The following is an 18,963-nucleotide window of genomic DNA, read 5'->3' as shown; positions in this document are numbered from 1 at the left end:
GCCTCCTATAAAATTGAGTACCAGGTCTTTCCCAGGAGTAAAAGGCAATCAGAGCGTGGTGCCGACCACACCACCTCATTCTAGTGCCGAGGTCATGGAAAGCATAGGGCTCTACCTTCATGCCCCCCAAGTGCCTCCACGGCATGTTACGGGGATACCTTTACCTTTTTTTACTTTATGGTATGGATTAACTGATTTGTTCGATTAACCGTTCAGTCCATCCTCTTCATTACCATGGATAATAGAGGTTCTACTGTATATTATAACTTCTGCTCAGACACATTAATACCGATTCTGATGTTGAAACTCTCCCCCTAATACCACAAAGGAAGAAAAAAGAAAAAGAAAGAAAGAATGGCTAGGAAGAAGAAAATATTAGACGAGTTTTTACTATGATGTACCAAAGTATAGTCAGGATCAGCTTACTTCATACCGTAAGGGTGAAACCTAACCATTTTTCCCCCATTACTACATATGCTAGTGGATTGTGGTGATTTTCTACTTTGCAGGTTGAATTTTCTTTTGCCAACTTCGTTTCGAATTTCGATACTGACAAATACCACAAATGGTAGTGATTTTGTAACTAGTATGTTGGCAGCTGAGACAAATATCGACAATATTTGTCGGTACTGGAGTTCCATGAAATTAAAATTCTACTAATTTCTGAGCCTTTTACTGGAAGCTAGTGAAATCTGAACATACTAATAATTAATTAATATCAGCATTAACATTAATACATAATAGTTATTTTATGCGTTGCGTTGTGGTTATAATTCAAGACTATAGTCAGGTAAGTTTTCGGAGTTAGTAGTAATAATTTCATGTGGTCAAATAAAATACATTTTTAGGTTAGGTCTCGTGAGTCAATTGTTTAGTCGAACCAATGAATTTCGTAATCCCAGACAAAATACTTGACATGTTGATCCCTTTCTCGTATAGTTTGCCTACGAAAACATGCTACAAATTATTGAATTATTTAGAATAACCTTCCAGCGTAAAGTACGGTAAGTAAATAAGTCATTTAGTACGAACGATCGTGTGATATCTGGTAACAGTTGGCAACACTGACAAGACGCCAATATTTGCTGTTTGGGAACTGATCTTATGTGACCCTTACTATACATATGATATTTCCGTGCAGGAACTCTGCATTACCATATGGTGAAGAATGGGTAGAATGGAGAAAAATTCTCTCCGCCACTGGGATTCGAACCTGGGTTTTCAGCTCTACGTGCTGACACTTTATCCACTAAGCCACATCAGATTCAAATTCCGATGCCAATTAAATCCCTATCAGTTACCATAATACGGTAATGCAGAATTCCTGCACGGAAATATCATATGTACTTGGTACATCATAATACAGTAATATGATAAGCATAAGTTATCACGTCGGACCCCGGCCACTTAGTTACTCGTAATGAGTGCACTTCTGCACATAATGTTGGACATTGTGTCATATTCTGTGACACAGTACATGAGGGCACCGGGAATCGAACCGGGACCTCTCAGCTCTGCGAGCTGAGCACTCTTTCCAACTAATTATAAGTCATTAAAAACTACAGTGGTTTCAAAGGGGTTTAACCAAACAAAATCCGAGGATATTGGCAAGTGGTGTAGCTACTACCTTCAACACAGTGTGTAACAACCAATCACATGTCCGTAAGTGCGAAGTAACCATTTAGAATTTCAGTGTATCATTTTGAAAATAAGTTCTTCACTTGTATTTAAAGCAAGACGAATGTGTACTCGTGCATGCATGCATGCATACGCTTACAATGAAAACTATGTAAAAAAACTTCAAATAATCTGTAGAGGTGAGTACAATCATTCAAAAACTATTTTCAAAACAAATGTAATCTCTCAATATTTTTAAAAACATATCACGAAACGAAAGTAATATTTTACACATAAAAAGGAAACAGCATATCTAACCTTATGTTTGACTATCTGTGCTCCCTAAAAATTATGGTGATGTCAAAGCAATACTTAATTTCGAAGATACATGAAAGGTAAAAATATGCATTTGTTTAGGTTGAACATCACCAAAAAAGTGAGGGTATTTAATGTTCAGTTTCATATGAAATCACAATTAAAAACTTTCTGCTTAGTGTATGTCCCATTATTATTAAATGATTACACAAAATTCGCAGAATAATCAGAAACATTTATGGGGCAGTCAAGCCATGACTTTATTCACAGTATTTCATAACCTCAGAACTAGTATCAGTTAAGGCATTCACATTTTTCCTATCTTTAACTAGTAAAGGACACAATCAGGGGTTAGAATCCTTCAATAACAACTGAATGTAAGACAATGAGGATACTCCTCCTCCAACCACGACCTCCATTAACATACAATTAATAAATCTAGGTACACATATGTACTCAAATAAAAATAAATTATGTCGATGAAATAATAAATTCCTCATTATCTGTAATGTCGAGACTTTATAGAGTCCCTTTATAACGACAGTTGAGACATTGCATGGACTCTGATCCTATCAACAATTAAAATATGAAGAGCTTGCGGGAAAAACAATGAATGTCACATTTCTATTAAGGATTACATAATGATCTAATTGAGTCTATAACTGCAAGATGTAGTGCTGTTTCTATAGAAAATAAAGGAAAGGGTTACTGTATTCGTGATGATAATCCTCCTTTTTACCATTTTTCATAAGAACAACATTAAATTTCGCAGTAATCCATTGAATTAGATAATGACATCAACCTTAACAAAACTGTGACATTCATCGTTTTTCCCGCAAACTCTTCATACGTAATGATAATGGAAAAATTAATATTCTACGAGAAGTAAAACCATAGACCTGTATATTGTATACAGATATTAAACAAATTCGACACATAATTTTATAATATATATTATTTTATAATATAATTTATTATATATATATATATATATATAATCCGTGGTGCTTCAGCCCGTGAAGGGCCTAGACCAACCAGCTGGCTGCTGGCCTCACGCCCACACGCCGAAGCAGAGGTGGACGATCATCCAACCAGAATGGAGGTATCATGTGGTTAGCACGATGATCCCCCAAGCCGTTATAGCTGGCATTCACAATCGGATTTCGCAACCTATCGTAGATTCCCAAGTGCATCACGATGCTGGGTGGGCACCAGTCCCATACACTGGTCGAAATTTCATAAGAAAATTTCTTTACCCACGAGGACTCGAACCAGCGCGCATTCCGTAACGCGAGTCCTAGGCAGATGCCTTATACCACGACGCTACGGCGCAAGACATTTATTATATATAATACATAAAAATGATCATTACAGCTAGCTTATCGCTGAGGAATAAGGAAAGCCTGTTAACTTGTATTTACTAGAAGCAAAGCCGTTGTAGTGCTTACTGAATTATGGAACAAGGTAGGTGATGTTTGGATCCTATGTCTCAACTGTTATATTCAATTATTATTGAGGAACTCTACCAAGGATTAATTGACAGAGTTATCTGCTGGTGAAAATATGTATTACAGAAATACAATATGATGAGAATTTTACTCCCAGTTCAACTTCCCTTATGGAGAAAGCTGTCCTTTCAGACTTTTATTGTCCAAAACTCAAAGGCAAATATGATAACCAACTTAGCTACCGAGGACTTGTCAAGCTCTTCCTAAACTACATACTGGAAATTCAAAGCAAAAGTTTGTTTTCCTGTTATGAACAATATTCACTATATGAGGCCTTATTCAGAAAGAAAAAAAAAAAAAATAATAAATAAAAAAAAGGAAATAAATATTTACAAAATGAGTTTCTGAATTAGCGGGATGCAAGGAATGTGAACTCAACCACTGCCGTGCATTACAATCAGGGGAATGTAGCATCAACATCCTGATCACACAGAGTGGAAAAGAGAAAAAAATTGTACAAAGTAATGTTCTAAGATAGCCTGCCACCTTGCACAGAGTACAACAGCTGCAAATGAAATTGACCACTGATTCTAATAAAAATTATAAAAATTAATACCAGTATATAGTTACTTTTAGACATTATATTGTGTTTTATTGATGTAGAAAAAAATGAGTTGCTATGAATGTGAACATAAATTTATGAAAGTAATTCAAATCAACTTAACTTATTAATATGCATTCTAATAATAATAAACTCGAACTGACTTATAAATTGATATCATCCAACAAGATCAGCGAACAAATGCAACTGAAACAAGCTTCAACAGCAACTTCTTGTAAAAAATACTCATAATATCTAATGAATGAAACAAGAATGTTCAATGCAGCTCCCTCACTCCTGAGTGTTTGCATCTACTGTCAAATATCTACAGAACCAAGCAACCATAATATGCTAGAAAAGAATAAAATAGGCACACGAGAAAAGTTACAATTTTTTGTGTGTTAAATTGTACTGTAAACAAACACTTATGATATATTTGAAGTGTGCAAAAACAATATAAGATGAACTATTTATAGACTGTGTTGCTACTGTGGTGTAAATGCACAAATGCACAGCCCTGAAATGTGAAAACAAGGAAAAAAAATCCTCACGCCACTGCCTCTTAATCCAAACACTCCACCTTTACTCAACTATCAGTCTTCCATTCTGCTCAGATTCAGACTTACCAGGCATCAAATGGATGAATATTCTAGCTTTAATTTAATAAGAAAAGAAAACATCTGAACTGTGAGATTTCAGTATTCATCTTAGCAATTTATTTCAATTATAAATTTAACTGACCTATATTTTTATTTTTTACTTTCGAATTAAAAGTGACAAAAAGAAGAAATATAGTGATGAAAAAAAGTTGAAAATACTTATTTCCAGTATCCCCAATACCAACAAGCAGTATTCTGCATCATCTGCCTCTGCACAGCAATTTCTCCTACAATCCATTTCGGAATGATACATATTATTTTACTAAAAAAAATAATGGACAGAGAGAGAGAGAGAGAGAGAAATAACGCCAATTTATTGCAGTCAGTTATTCCGATTTTTTCCTATTTTGTGTCTTACATAAGATTGTACGACATACAAATTAAATGCTATAGACAATACATTTCCAAGTATATTTTTGTCAGAGAAATTATTTTCAAAATTATGTCTCCAATTGAAAGTTTCAGAGAGAAATTTTAGGGCTTAAAGATACTAGCTATGTAAATGTCTTTTCAAATTAAAAAAGTAGTTGTTGGTTAAAGTTATCGAAATTGGATTTCCTTTATTTTTTTCCCCCCTTTTTAGGAATCCAGTAATATTTTATTAGCTGTGATGATAAATCAGCAGATCAGAATGTGTTCCTTATCCGTGATGGATTCCAGCTGTTACACAATGGACACTGTTGAGATGGGAGGCCAAACAGTCATGACGAGTGTAGTCAGAAAGAGCTATGATAATGCCTTTCGAGTAAGGAAAGTTACTTCATTCTTCAGTAAAAAATTATAAACAGAATGTCTCCGACTGAAATTGTTCCAACAAAATTGTTAGCAGTTAACAATATCTACATGAATTATTTTCTGAAATTAACACAACCTTGGCAAAATAGATATACTGCAAAAAAAAAAAAAATGCTGACAGCTTTTTGATTTAATATGTATAAACCATGGCTTGTGTACTGGAAGTCCAGACAGCTATATAGATAACAATGTAAAGGCCTACATGTATGCGTGAAATCCCATATTCGACACTGTATTCACACATTTTTTTGTTGATTTTTAAATTGTATCATTGTCTTAAATAATTTTATATTATCGTTATATTTGTATTCTTTTTATAGAATTTCACTTAAGTCTAAATATGCTTGTAGGGTGATATACACAAAGACTACTTAAACGAAAATGAAAGTCAATATAAGTCTCACTGTATTAATGGTGGACGGGTAGTTCAGTTGGTAGACAAAATGCTATGGACTGAAAGGTCCTATGTTCAATCCTAGGTGGTGCCAAAACTTCCAATTGTCCAATCAACCTCCTGTCAAATTGAGTACTGTCTTTTCCAGTGATAAAAGATAATCAAGAGCATGGTGTCAACCACATCTCATTCTAATGCCACTCACAGAGCTCCATGCCACCCATGCACCTTCATGGTATGCATCTTTTTTATTACACTAATAATACATAAATGAGAAACTTTTTTCAAAACTTAGTACCTCAAAAAAAAAAAAATAAATAAAGAGATTTTTTTTATTTGGTTTTACCTGCCTGTACAGTGGGTAAGAAATAAGACTGTGATTGACACTAAGTAGACAAACTCACATGTGTGGAGGCTCTGAGTTATTTTTGTCCTCCAAGCTTCCAGATATGTGAGTTCACCTGGCCCACACAATGTCGATCACAACCTTATTTATTCCTCATTGTAATGTATCACATTATTACCGATTCTTCAATCTCAACCTAATACATCACCTTGAAAATTAATTGAGAATGTATATTTTTCAATCAAAAGTAAATATTATATTCTTTCCATGTAAAGTTATCAAAACTTATTATATCCTGTTGTTGGAATGCACTGTTGGAACTTTTTTTTTGTCAATTTTATTGTCTTGCAGCACATACTGAGAAGATAATTTACACAGTAATTTTTTGTTGTGTGAAATGGAAGATGTTGTAGGAGATAACCAGAAGAGAGAATGTATTCGAAGTAATCAAATATAAAACAACATGCAGTAACAAACGTCAATTTAATGAAAATTTGTTCCACCTTTTATCAGATACATGATGAAGTAATACAGGATAGGACAATCAGAAATGCATTACCGACTCTGTTTCCATTATTCTGGACAAATCTCCCTCATCCACTACTTCGACATCTTTCATCCAGGCTATTTTTTACAGACAGCATCTTGCCACTGTCTTTGTCTTGCTCGATCCCCTAGGGAAACTTCATCTTATATCCTGGAATTCTGTCTCTGTGGATGCCAATCGCAGGTCATTCATTGTCACCAGACCTCGTTAGTAGAGAGCAACCCAAATCTCTCCTTCAGTGGTCGTCTAATCGCACGCCAAGTCTGCAGAGAGTCGATAACTGAAGATGGTTCTTGGCGATCGACGAATTGTGTGCTATTGTTTGCCGAGCTTCGATAGCCGAGGAACCCTCCCTCAATCTGCTTCCAGTCTTTCACTTCCTACCTGCTAAAATCACTCCCTGTCGAGCAAGTCTCGCTTTGCTATGCCACTGCTCCCATTTCCTCCCCCCCTCTCCTTTCCTACGATTCAAGCTCGTCTATTCCACCCCATCTCTTTCTCCCCATTCTCTGTTGCTCAACATCTATCTTCACCATAATGTCTCACTTCTTCCCCGGCATCCCCATTCCACACCCTGCTGCAGCTGGTGCCATTATCACGCATAACAGTAAATCTCCCACACAAAAAAGGACTTTTCAATCTATGCCACCTCCTCCTGAATTTCCTTCCTGCAAAAAGAAGCATGAGGAAAGGGCAACACTCACTGCTGACAAGGACCCAGAATCAGGTCAAGCGACAAACAGACCAACGTCTGCAACCTTCCACAATACCTCCTCCTGACTATCTGGCCCCAATAGTACGCCACTCTCTGGATACTCCACACTTATGCCACTTATGCCACAGCCTCCCTCCCTTATGCTGCTCCCTCCCAACCCTGAGGAAGAAGAGAACCTGCACATGGCGCCTGAACTAGCTCACCCTGTCGAAAGCAGTCTCAGGTCACCCATATGGCTGCTGCCAATGATACCAGATCACCCCTTGGTCGAGTTGGCCGCCCTGACCTCATATCAGAGGTTGACCCCCCGACTTTGGCAGTTTCAAGGAAATCCCTCCCCAAAAATAAATAAATGAACAAAAAACAAACAAATAGAAGAATAAGCCGAGTCCAAATCCAACTCCTGACCACCTGTGATTCATTGGAGTTGTTGGAGGTCCCATCCCACTTCATATAACAGGCATGATTTGAGTCTCAAAGTCTATAGATTACTTAATGCCACATTCAATGAATTCTAAGTACTACACTTTAGAAATTAGAACAGAACTAAACAAATTTCCAATCCAAGATTACTTCCTAAGATGAAGTGGAAGGGGACTCAGATTCGTGCATTCAACTACTCCTCCCATACTCTTACCTCCTAGTCAAACGAGACAACTGTCATCAAACGATGATATGACAGATACAGTGTCTAATAGCGTCATAAGTATGTTCACACAGATTAAGAAGTCTTGAGCTACAGATTTTACAATTACCGAAAGCAATCGATCTTATATTAAAATTAATATCACCAAAACTTCTTGATCCATTGTATCTATAGTGTATCAGCAAATCATTCATGACAACTACAGTTAAAAAAAAAAAAAATCTAATAATTTCACATATGTAGTAATCAGGTCTGCATTTAAAGATTTATTTTCTAATAGTAGTTCACAAAACAAATGTAAATTATTGAGAGGAAAGTAACTATTTTAATATAATTTTAAAATCACCTTCCTATGATACACCCTGGGCAATGATTCTGCCGGTAAATTGGTCTACATAACTGGCTTCATATGGCTGAATGAAGTAAGCCAAGTACCCGCCATTAGTTTAAAAAAAAAAAAAAAAAAAAAAAAGCTTGTTTAGTCAACTGTCCGAAGACAGGTCTGAACCATGTAAGTGACAAAAATAAGGTATCACTCATAAGGTAACTATCCCAGGAGATAAACAGGGTAGGTCAGCCAGTTCCTTTTCCCTCCCAGTGTATACATCGCTGACTAATTACATATTTCGCTAACCAGACTTCAGATGTATACAAACAATTTTGTTCTTGCTCTAACACATAATGTCAAATGGCCTCAATCAGAGGTACATCTAGCTCTAATAAATAAAATTAATGTAGATATCACCAACTGCTAACAATCTTATTATAAGGACAAGCAGATTTGTAATTATGGTTATTTCTCCTCTTCTTTATTGCAACTTAATTTCTTAAACTTCAAATTAATTCATTCATGTATTTCAGACATGAGAGGCAGCAAGGTTTTTAAATGCATAACAATACAAATAAACATTTTTTATTACAAATTTTTAAACACGCAATTTTAAAACACCATGAAGTTGGCAGAAGTATATGTAAGATATGTGCAATTTAGACTGACAGAAAGCTTGGGAAGGAAGAAAAGAAAACAAGGAAAATGAAGAACTATGGAATGGAGAAACAAAAAAGAGGAAGCGAGATTTTTAATATTCAATACTGATTTTAACTGCAGGGTGTTCTATCGAGAAATGCTACAGGAACAAGTCTACTAATTTTAAGATCAAGAAATAATATTTCGTTTCATTTTCAAGCATGCAACATAAAAGTTATATTTCAAAGCATAATCCTATTTTTAGAATATGTTAAATTTTGTTGAATGCTAGTCATAAAACATTTTAAAATTACATGTCCCAGGCCCTATTACAATCCAAATTATAAGCTGTATATTTAACTAATACACAAAAGTTTAAGGATGTGGATTTCTGTATATCATAAAATAAACAAGTACCAGTACACATGCAATGCAAATAGTTATTTAGAATGGAAGAATGATAGCATAATCGGCAACTTTGAAAGAAACTTGGAAGAAGCCTTGGCTTGCGTGAGATTCTACTCCAGCAATCCTAGAACATTGTGGTTTCACTCAGGATTAATTTGAAGTTTACAATCCTAAATTTTAAGTCTACAATCCCAGTGACTTATATAACTGACTGTAGAAATAAAAAAAATTATGCCTTCTGGACCCAAAAAATTAAATACAACAAATTTAAAATAATCAAATCCTCAAGATTACCTCCCACACAATGATAGTACGGACTATTTAAATTCCAAGGCAGCAGTATGCATGTGAGGCACAACATGAGCCTAACAGTGTAAACTTAACAATATCTAAAAATGTACAAAATTAGTTAAGCATTGAAATTAATTCACACAAAACTGCATCACTCCCAGAATTCCTGAGTTTAAGTTAGAAGAAATCATATAGAAAAACAACAGGAATGATGAAACATAACAAAAAAAATTTACAAGACTCTATGGAAAAGAACAGTAATAATGAACAAGTCATCATAGTCACACTAGTAGTCACTAGTAGTAGACGGTGGTTGTGATAGTAGTGATAGTAAATAGTAATTAAGTAAAATTACTCATGCTTAAATAAAGCATGAAAACATATTATATATATTTATGTACATTAATTGAATAAGTAGTAATAAGAAATTAAGCTTTGCATTGTGTGTGCATGTATCTCTGCTACGATTCTCTCAGTATTTATTAAAAAAATTATATTATTCTGATTCATGAGACTGTCCATAAACATTTTCTTTTATCATTAAACAAAAAATAATGCACTATATTAAAAATTTCCTTTTCACACATACAGATATTACTATCATCAACTCAATCAATGCAGAATTAAGCTACAGTATATTTTACAAAGCAGAAAAATATGAAATTTCATATTTTACACCATTAATCGTAGAGTATTGGGAGTTATAACTTTTGTGTATTATCGAAATGGAGATATTTTTCTTTCCATATTTCAAAATATTTCGTAAAAATTTTCATAATATGAAAAAATATTCGTATTTGTTCACATTTCCCAGTACCAACCTTCTTTCGGTATATTTCTAATCTACTGAAGAATTTTGGAGATGAGCTTCGACTTTCTTTAAGGACTAATAACATGAATCATAACCAACAATGTTCAAATTATCAAATCACGAGCAACCTATTGTAACACCAAAGCCAGTGCCCACTATACTGTAGAAATCTAAATGCTGCCAACCGTGGCCAAAGTCGGCTTATCGTAGCTTAACTTTTAGCAGAATGGATGTAGTCAAACTGAGTTTCCATCGAGTGACAACCTGTGAGTACTCACTTTTAGGTGTACGAACTTTCTTGTATAAAATTAATACCCATAAAATGTCCGCAATAAAATCATGAAAACATAATGAAAATGTAGGTTACGGGCTGAATTCCAAACACTGCAACTCTCATTTATGACATGGAAAGCATTGCTTTTTTCAGTTTTATTTTCCTGCTACATGAATAGTGCCTATTACCTGACAATTCCTGTATTCACGAATTCGCTTACACCTGGAGTGTCCTTGTTAGAGGTCTCCTACCTTTCAACTTAAAAAATGTAGCATTGGTTGTCAGTTCTTTTTATTATTCAAGGATAAGGGCTTTCTCTACACCATCTCCAGATGTGCCACTCCTTATGACCGGATTTCTGTTGACACAATGGTTACAATGTTTTGCACAGTGTCAATACAAGTCGGCAATGAGATAAATGTGCTTGGGAAAAGCCAATTTTTAAAATGGAAGGGAGAGGAGCTTATATTTCATTCATATTTGACATTTTCTGGTTTTGAGTACAGCTTATGAATTTCGGGACTTTGTAGCAGACTCGTTCGTGTTGAGGTTGACAACACTAACATAAGTCTGTTTCATGTCAAGCTTAATGCATTTGGATACATTAATTTTTTTCAAGAAAACTTAGTATTTTTTTCATATTTTTCCGCTCTTTATTTATAATGTGTTCTGGCTTCTGGCATCCACTTTATATACAAAATGCTTGTTTTTTTTAATTGGTTTATTTTACGATGCTTCATCAAATGCGATGGTTATCTAGCATGTGAGTAATATGAAGGTGATAATGCGAGCAAAATGAGTCCATGGTCCAACGCCAAAAGTTAACCAGCATTTGCTCTCATTGGGTTGAGGGAAACCCCGGAAAAAACCTCAACCAGGATTTGAACTGGGCCCGCTTGTTTCATGGTCAAACATGCTAACCATTACTCCAGAGTGGTGGACCAAAATGCTTGGAAAATTCTGTTCAAGATCAAAACATGATAGAAGGAATGAAGACTATAAAATCAGGATATTACAGGAACTTAACCAAAAGTCAAATGAGAACCATCATATTTCTGCAGGTAAACAGTCTTAACTTAATTCCAATCTAAGCAAATACTCTGTAAGGGTCTCGCTACATTTTCTGAAATAAATTATATGATCTTACAAGTAATAATTTAGAAGTTAAATAAACAGGGTACACACACCTACTGATCCACACACTACATTACAGAAAATAGCACAGTGGAAGGAAACATTGTGTGTTTTACTCGTGTACAGCATCAAATTAAGACTACACATGCATCAAGAGCTAGCAGGCAGGTAAAATTTTGCTCAAATGGTGATATTAAAGCCTTTGCAATAAAATCGTGAATGCAAGTTAATTAAAAGACAGCATTGTAATGGAGTACAGAGTACTGAAACATGCATTTCATCCTAGATGAGAGTCACAGTCAGTCAAGCATCACTGCAAGACTCTACACATGTCCTACATACCATAACATACGACCAATAACATGTTTTGTTACAACTTCATTACGTATTTCGACAGTGTTTCCCATCTGACAGATAATTCTAAACAAGAGTCCACAGATGGCCAAGCTGACCTCATATCCACATGCCTCAGAAGAGGTGAATGATCATTCAACCAGTATAGGGGTATCATGTGATTAACATGATCCCCCCAGCCATTATAGCTGGTTTGCAGAATCGGATTTCACTGTCTACTGTAATGTCCCAAATTCACCATTTTACTGGGAGAGCATCAGACTCGTACAATAGCTGAAACCTCATGAGAAAATTTCTTCTCATGAAGATCTGGACCAGTGCTCATGTCACAAGAGATTCTGAAGTGTTGGTTCCTATTGTATATTTACAGAGTATGTTCTGTATCCAACTACACATTTATATAAAATCACTTCACCAGACATGTATATGGGGGGAGGCAGAAAATTTCTAGTGCAGAAAGAGTCAAAGAAACTGGAACTGTACATTCATAACGCAACTTAAAGCACAAGCAGAGATGTATGGAGTAATAATGACCTTGCCCTCAAATTAATTCTTTACAATATTTTACATATAATTTTACGTTGAAAGACATACCAAACAGTTCAATAAAATTAATTTTAATTCCTATATTTAAGAGGAGATTTAAAATTATGTGATTATTACAGGGCATAAATTTATTGAATATGGGATATATCTTTATCAGTTTTAAAGACCTCTCTCTAAATATTGGGAGGTAAGAAGAATGACTTTGTCAAATTCAGAGCATTAGATATACATCTTTATGAGTATAAACAGGAACAAATTATACAAACATTATGAAATGCTTTTTGAGTTTATGCATATATGTAGCACTCAAAATTAAAAGAGAGAGACAGAAAGAGAAAGATTCCTTGGGTAATCAAAATATATATAGTTTCCACCTTCCTCGGAAGCATAAATTTCAGCAATATGATGTTGAGAAGACATACTTTCTTTCAAAGTCTCTAGCTTATTTTACATCAATAATACAGTTTTCAATTAAACAATTCGACCATATTGAAAAATTAAACTTCAATTTTATCGAAATATTTGCACTAGTACACATTCGAAAGGAACAAAAAAATACAGTTAGTCTCAATGGTTGGAATTATACATTGCAACATAATTTTGATGTTCCTTAACATCACAATAAATTATTCTGGACCACCTCTGTGGTGTAGGGGCCAGCATGCTGGTCTCTTATGCAGAGGGCCCAGGTTCGATTTCCGGTTGGGTTCAATTTCCTGGTTGAAGTTTTTCAGGGTTTTCCCTCAACCATAAGGCAAAAGCCAGAAAACTCGGGCCACAACATCCCTGAATATCATCACCAAAATCATATTCGTAACAAATCAGTAATCCATCTACAGACACCATCTAGTACACAGCAATAGAACCAGTCTCAACTACAGTACACAGACCTTCGGATTTCAACCAAAAGATTAACTCATGATATGACCAGAGATGTTACAGCGAGTATAAATAACAGCGCGGAGGGGGGGGGGGATTATTCTGGTAAATAAACCTTCCATGCAATCACACACACACCCATGTAAATAATTAGAAGCATAAATGTTCAAATTAAAATATTTCTACATGTTAAGAGGTGAGAAAGTATACAAAATATGACACTATGCATTTCAATAATACTCTCAGTTTGATATCAATTTGCAATTTGTGCATCTCAAATATACTGGAAAGTAACTTTACACACAAGGCAATGGTGGGTGGACCAGTGAGATTTTTGCCATGTTTTCACTTTTTTCTACTCGAGGTCTCCAAAATCGTTGTTGTGATGATACCTGTCACCAAGATCTGATACCAGAGTAATGATGGGCTTGGACACAGAATTTTAGTTGCATTCTCGATTCACGAACAAATAACCTTTTACATGCTGTAAATCCATTAATTTTACTTCCTCATCCAATGGAGATACACATATGATTCCATCCCTTCCCTTCCTCTCTCCTTACTCTCCCCAAAAATACATCGTCCTCAACTGAATTTGAACCTGCAATATTTTGATCCAGTGGCAAGCATAGTGAAGTAAAACGTGCATAAAAACGTATCTTGCGAAAATTTGTCAATTTCTACAAAAAAGTGAATAAACGAAATGACGCAGAGTCAAACAACTTAATTACTTGTCGATTCTTGTTATTGTTTAATTAATATCTGAATTATATGCACTCTCTCATGAAATCAAATTTTTTTGTCTTTATTCATTATTACTTAATTCTAAGCAAAGCAAGACAAAACATTCAAGAATGTTCATTTCGAAATATAGTATTAAACAGTTTAAGTAAGAGCTTTAAAATGTTTGTAACAATCCTGATTACCATTATTTTCCATCGTAATATTCAAGAAGGCAATATAATAAAGTGGATATGTTAATATGGTAAGCATAATTTTTAAATATACAAAGATACACGCACACACAATTCAGCACTCATTGCAATTGTTAAGATATAAATGATGCCTGTAAACTGAATGGGTAAGTAAAAAATCAGAGATCATTTGGTGAATGCTGAAATCTAGCTACATATGCAAAGTTTTAATTATGCAGATAACAAAACCAATCTATGCAACCAGGAACAAAAAAAATGTTGATGTTTCATTACACTTAAAATTGGATGTAGATAAACTAAAAGGAATAAAATTACCTGCAAGACTTGAGCTGTATTCCTTCTTTGCATATTTACATCCAACATACCAAAACCTAATTTTTCTGAACTTTTACATAAATTTAATCAAAAGAAAACAGAATCAATCTCTTCAATGAGCCTCTACATATTAAAGAAAACTACTACTCTACTGTGCAACAATTTGTTATTATCATTTCACAGTACGATACTTTTAGTTCAAATAGTAACACATACCTGTATTTTCTAAGAGTGTCTTTGGCGTATTTGGTTTATTGATGATTACTATGAGCTGGCTGAGGACCAGAGGTATATATGGTCTTGTGTCCTGACCTGGAGGCATAAACAATTGTAAACTAACAAGGTAACAATAAGCAGAAAATTCAATATTTGAAACATTTAATATCACACAGTAGACATTTTCTCACATGTTGTGCTACATTGGTGTTCTATCATTACGGCACAACTGGAACATACCTTAGTGCAAAAACATTTGATTCAATATGACAAAAGTTTCCTTTCACATTTAAATAAAAGCCATGCATCACTCTTTCAAAGTGAAAAAAATAATTAAACCACAGTACATTACAATACACAATTGTAAGCATTTTTGCACTAAATAAGAATTGTCAAAAATTAAACGTTGCTACATTGCAAACTACACATAAAGTATCTTACCTTGTGAATACAAAAAAGAGCAATAAGAAAAATATTTGATTTCCAATGACATGCATTTAACATTTCATTAGATTAAGTCAGTCGAAATACTACACACACTTCAATTTCAAACTGACATTTCGCATACAATGTTATATTATGATGTGTTAGAAATTCAGAGACTTGTGAGTGGATTTTTAAAAACATGCGTGATATACTAGATGATGATGATGATGATGATGATGATGATGATGATGATGATGATGATGATGATTAGGGGGCAGTCTCAACGTCGGTCCAATGCCAAAACCATGAATGTGCAAAATCTTACTTTTGAGATAAACGCATTTCAATATTCAAAGTGACATAAGTGGAAGTACATAAGTGTTTTAAGAATTGTGAATAACTCGGAATTGAATGATCATACACTTATGTGACTTTGGCATAAGAATCTACATACCATACAGGCTCAAAGTGCACTTAGGTGAAAATGCGAAATTTTGCACATTCGTGGTTTTGGCATTGGACAGACGCATAATAAAAATGGAAAAATATGCATGCACTTATGCACTTAAAATCAGGATATATGCACTGAAAATAGTAAAATATGCACTATTAAAATAAACTTATTTTATTTTAAACAAATTACTATTATTGTCGGTTTTCTGCTACATACATAAGAATATAAGATACCATCAGCTGTTAAAGCTGCATGTCCTTCAACCCACTGCTTAAGCAGTACGCTTCTGGTACATTTTTCGTTCGGCATCACTGATAAAACTAATTCAAAATTGATTATTTTCTTGTGGCTGAGCTGTTCTAAAATATAATTCACTTTAAACATTATTGAATTTTCTCTGACTTGTCACCGCAATACAATGAAATATTCTGATTTACCATGTCGGCAAATAGAAGACAGAAAACTGCATTACTGGACTTATATTATGGTTGACAGGTGGGGAAATTCGAGTTCAGTGAGTGCAATTTCCACGTCGATCATATTGCAACATTCTCGTGACAACTGTCAAAATGTTATGCATGTGCGAAGTTCATGATAAGGGAGCTTCTTGTTCTGATTATCTCTTATTTCAATCTCAGCTTTCATCCATCATAACATCTCTATATTATACATTTGCAGTGGTTCTCAAACTTATTAACACTCGGATCCCTTTCCATAGATCAATATTTTTGCGACCCCTTCAAAATCATTAGTGGAATCATGGGTAGGTTAGATTTCGGTGTTAATATTAACTGAATATGAGTAGTGATATTTGTTATATTTTATAAATCTGAATTAACTCTGAATTACAACGTAAATAATATAGCAGTGTCCTGAAAAAATTAGATGGCCTTCATTAATATGTTACACCAGAGTTGAATTTAAAAACAGTAAAGCAAAACAATACTTTAAATTCCAATATAATCTTTATATAATATTTATTTATTTATTCTGGTGTAATTAAGGTCATCAGGCCTTCTCTTCCACACCACCAGAAATACAAATACAATAATAGAAATAAAAAGAAAAATTACACTATAAACAAAGTAAAGCCACACAAAAATATACATAGGTTGCAATCGTGTACTGAAAAATAAATCAAGTTTCCCTACTTCAGTGAGAATGATGGAACTGCTTTCTTTGTGCTTAAAATGTCTATAATAAGGATCAACTTTAGTTATCTTTAATCTCAAGTATGCCACAATATTTACTCCATTTTTTAACAGTACTGATGCAGGAAAGACCAGAAAATGCCTGCTCAAGTCGTGGAAATGGCATTAAATGTTTCAAGGCTCATTCTGAGGGTTCTTTATATTCTGCACGAACTTTCAGCCAAAAATCAAAAAGGTGATATTCACTTAAATGTTTTTCCAAACAGGGTCACATGATAACTCAACAAGCTGATCTTCCTCCTTTTTGGTGAGAACTTAAGACTCCATGCTGATATTCATTCATAGTGTTCTGCCCAAGGGCAGGTATTTCACTGCAAACCCAGCATTATCCAGTCTTTCTTATTTTCTGCCTTCCTCTTTGTCTCCACATATGACCCATATATCTTAATGTTGTCTATCATCTGATATCTTCTTCTGCCTCAAACTCTTCTCCCATTCACCATTCCTTCCAGTGCATCCTTCAGTAGGCAGTTTCTTCTCAACCAGTGACTCAAACAATTTCTTTTCTTCTTTCTGATCAATTTCAGCATCATTCTTTCTTCATCCACTTTTTCCAATACAGCTTCGTTTTTTACTCTGTCCATTTCCATGCTCCATTCTTCTCCATATCCATATCCATGACGATAAAGGGAATTTATATCCATCCACATACTGTTAGAATTACGAACCAGAAAATAATCTGTGTTTATTTTCATCCATATTCTGATGACATTCAAACCAATGATCCCGTATAGATAAAATTTATAAATGTTTATGGTTATTGTGTTTAAACTTGTGTTATACTGTTTAATAACTTTAATAATACACGAAGGCTATTAAAAATAACTGAATGAGTTTATAAGTTGTACCAACAACAGCCAATATACTCGTGACATTATTGTGATACAAAAAATCCTTCTCACAGTCTCACACTGTTTAGTAACAAACAGGCTGTTGACAACAAATGAACGAATATATAAGTTGTCCCGAGAAGAACAAAGGCCAATGCATTTCTAACATTACTGCCACATAAAAAAATTAAAATGTTTCTGAAGGAAGGAAAAAATGTCCCTATACAGATAATTTGCAAATCCCCAGAATGAGCTTCAAGGACCTCTGGGGATCCATGGACTCCACTTTGAAAACAACTACTCTAAATTGTATTGTTTTAATGTAAGTGGCAAATACATTTTGTAAATTTTTGTGTGTAGACTCTAATAACCACATATCTCTGCATCTCGTGTGTAATAATGCTGATGAAACCTTCCAGGCTGTAATGAACTCACAATCAATATAAATTCTAATTTCAGTTCATGCAATACAGAACAGTTTGGTGAGCAAGTTATGTAATAAAATATGCTTTGGTTACTTTTCAAAAGCAGAAAAATTATGCAAATGAGGCAATTATCAGTACATCCTCTTCAATTTAATTAGTAATTTCATGACGCAACATTCCAACAATATGTAATTCTTTCACCTCATATTAAATTATGGAGTAATGTAACATTTAAAACTTAAATATAACAGAAATATTTAGCTTTCATTCGCCTACACTAGAGAGTTTGAAAGGATGAGAAGCCATAACAACAGTCAAGCAAAAGTAAAATGAAGCTGTCATATAACAGAGCCAATGAATTTATCACAAAGTACACACGTGGACAAATTATTAGCAAAATTGGA

General features: G+C 34.3%; 1 protein-coding gene across 1 annotated transcript in view; it reads right to left on the bottom strand.

The window, feature by feature from the left end:
* Tnpo (transportin 1) overlaps positions 1 to 18,963 on the bottom strand; it is a 68,635-nt gene that overhangs the window by 9,704 nt on the left and 39,968 nt on the right. Inside the window, exon 16 of the mRNA XM_069844186.1 lies at positions 15,214 to 15,309. Coding sequence (XP_069700287.1) covers positions 15,214 to 15,309 — 96 coding nt within the window. The remainder of the gene's footprint in view (positions 1 to 15,213; positions 15,310 to 18,963) is intronic.

This window comes from Periplaneta americana, chromosome 13, assembly GCF_040183065.1.
Source record: "Periplaneta americana isolate PAMFEO1 chromosome 13, P.americana_PAMFEO1_priV1, whole genome shotgun sequence".
Lineage (NCBI taxonomy): Eukaryota > Metazoa > Arthropoda > Insecta > Blattodea > Blattidae > Periplaneta > Periplaneta americana.
Note: the sequence above shows the minus strand (reverse complement) of the source record. Positions and strands in the feature narration are given on the sequence as shown.